This window comes from Myotis lucifugus, unplaced genomic scaffold, assembly GCF_000147115.1.
Source record: "Myotis lucifugus unplaced genomic scaffold, Myoluc2.0 scaffold_88, whole genome shotgun sequence".
NCBI classification, from domain to species: Eukaryota; Metazoa; Chordata; class Mammalia; order Chiroptera; family Vespertilionidae; genus Myotis; species Myotis lucifugus.
Window position 1 is genome coordinate 499413 of NW_005871136.1, and position 1011 is coordinate 500423.

General features: G+C 41.0%; 1 protein-coding gene across 1 annotated transcript in view; it reads left to right on the forward strand.

The window, feature by feature from the left end:
* Positions 1-869: 869 nt before the first annotated feature.
* SNTB2 (syntrophin beta 2) overlaps positions 870-1011 on the forward strand; it is a 38903-nt gene continuing 38761 nt past the window's right edge. The window contains exon 1 of the mRNA XM_023756092.1: positions 870-891. Within this exon, the coding sequence (XP_023611860.1) occupies positions 870-891 (22 nt within the window). The remainder of the gene's footprint in view (positions 892-1011) is intronic.

The window sequence follows — 1011 nt, forward strand, 5'->3', positions numbered from 1 at the left end:
ATTTCAAACTACATGAAGATATACAGACCTACATGAAGAAAAAAAGGCATTCCTACACCTATATATGAGCACTATTGATATTTTGATGAAAAATCCTTCTAGATATCTTCCCAGGTAGTTGTACAGTACACATATGCGTTTTTGTTACTCTAAATAGAAAGGGCTACAGTGATGCTTTTAGGATAGAGACAGCCCCCTTCACTTTTAATAAGAGTGGTTAGTACATAGAAGAAAGAAAATTAACTTCTATACCTAAAACACTGCAGACATCAGTGTTTAATTAAACATTTTTAGGATGATCTTTTTCAGGAAAAATGAAATAATTCTGAAATATATTGAGGGTTCTGAGTGCACATGGGAGTATAGAGGCTTTGCTTATTCATCCAAGTATCCAGGTTAAAACACTGTGGCAACTTGGAAGATCTAAGTATAGGACTAAAACAGCACCATTAACTCTCCATCTTCACATATCTCAGGCAAATTAGAAATAGATGTCTATTCATAGTTCTTCAGCCATTATAAATGGCCAGGTAGATGGGGGTGGGTATCATTGTTGTCAACTCAAATGAAACTCATAGCTCTCTGAAAAAAGCCATGCAATAGGCTATGTATGTATGTATGTCTGTTTTATTTAAATACTAGAGACCCAGTGCACGAATTCATGCACAGGTGGGGTCCTGCTTGGGCGGGGGGCTGCTGGAGGTTGGCCGGCTGGCCCCGCCCCTGATCAGGCTGGTTGGCCGGCCGAGTGCAGGTCATAGCGACTGGTCATTCCTGTCCTGTTATTCCAGTCACTTGGCTTTTATATATACTGTGTGCAGTGATCAGTTCAGTGATACTGTGTGATTGAATGAACTTCAGAGTAGATCATGGACCAAGATGGCGGCATAGGTAAACACCGGGAGATTGCTGCCTCGAACAACCACTCTAAAAATACACTATTAGACGGCACGGACATCACTCAGAACCACATGAAGGCTGACTGAGGAGAGACTCTTCAACTAGGAGGAA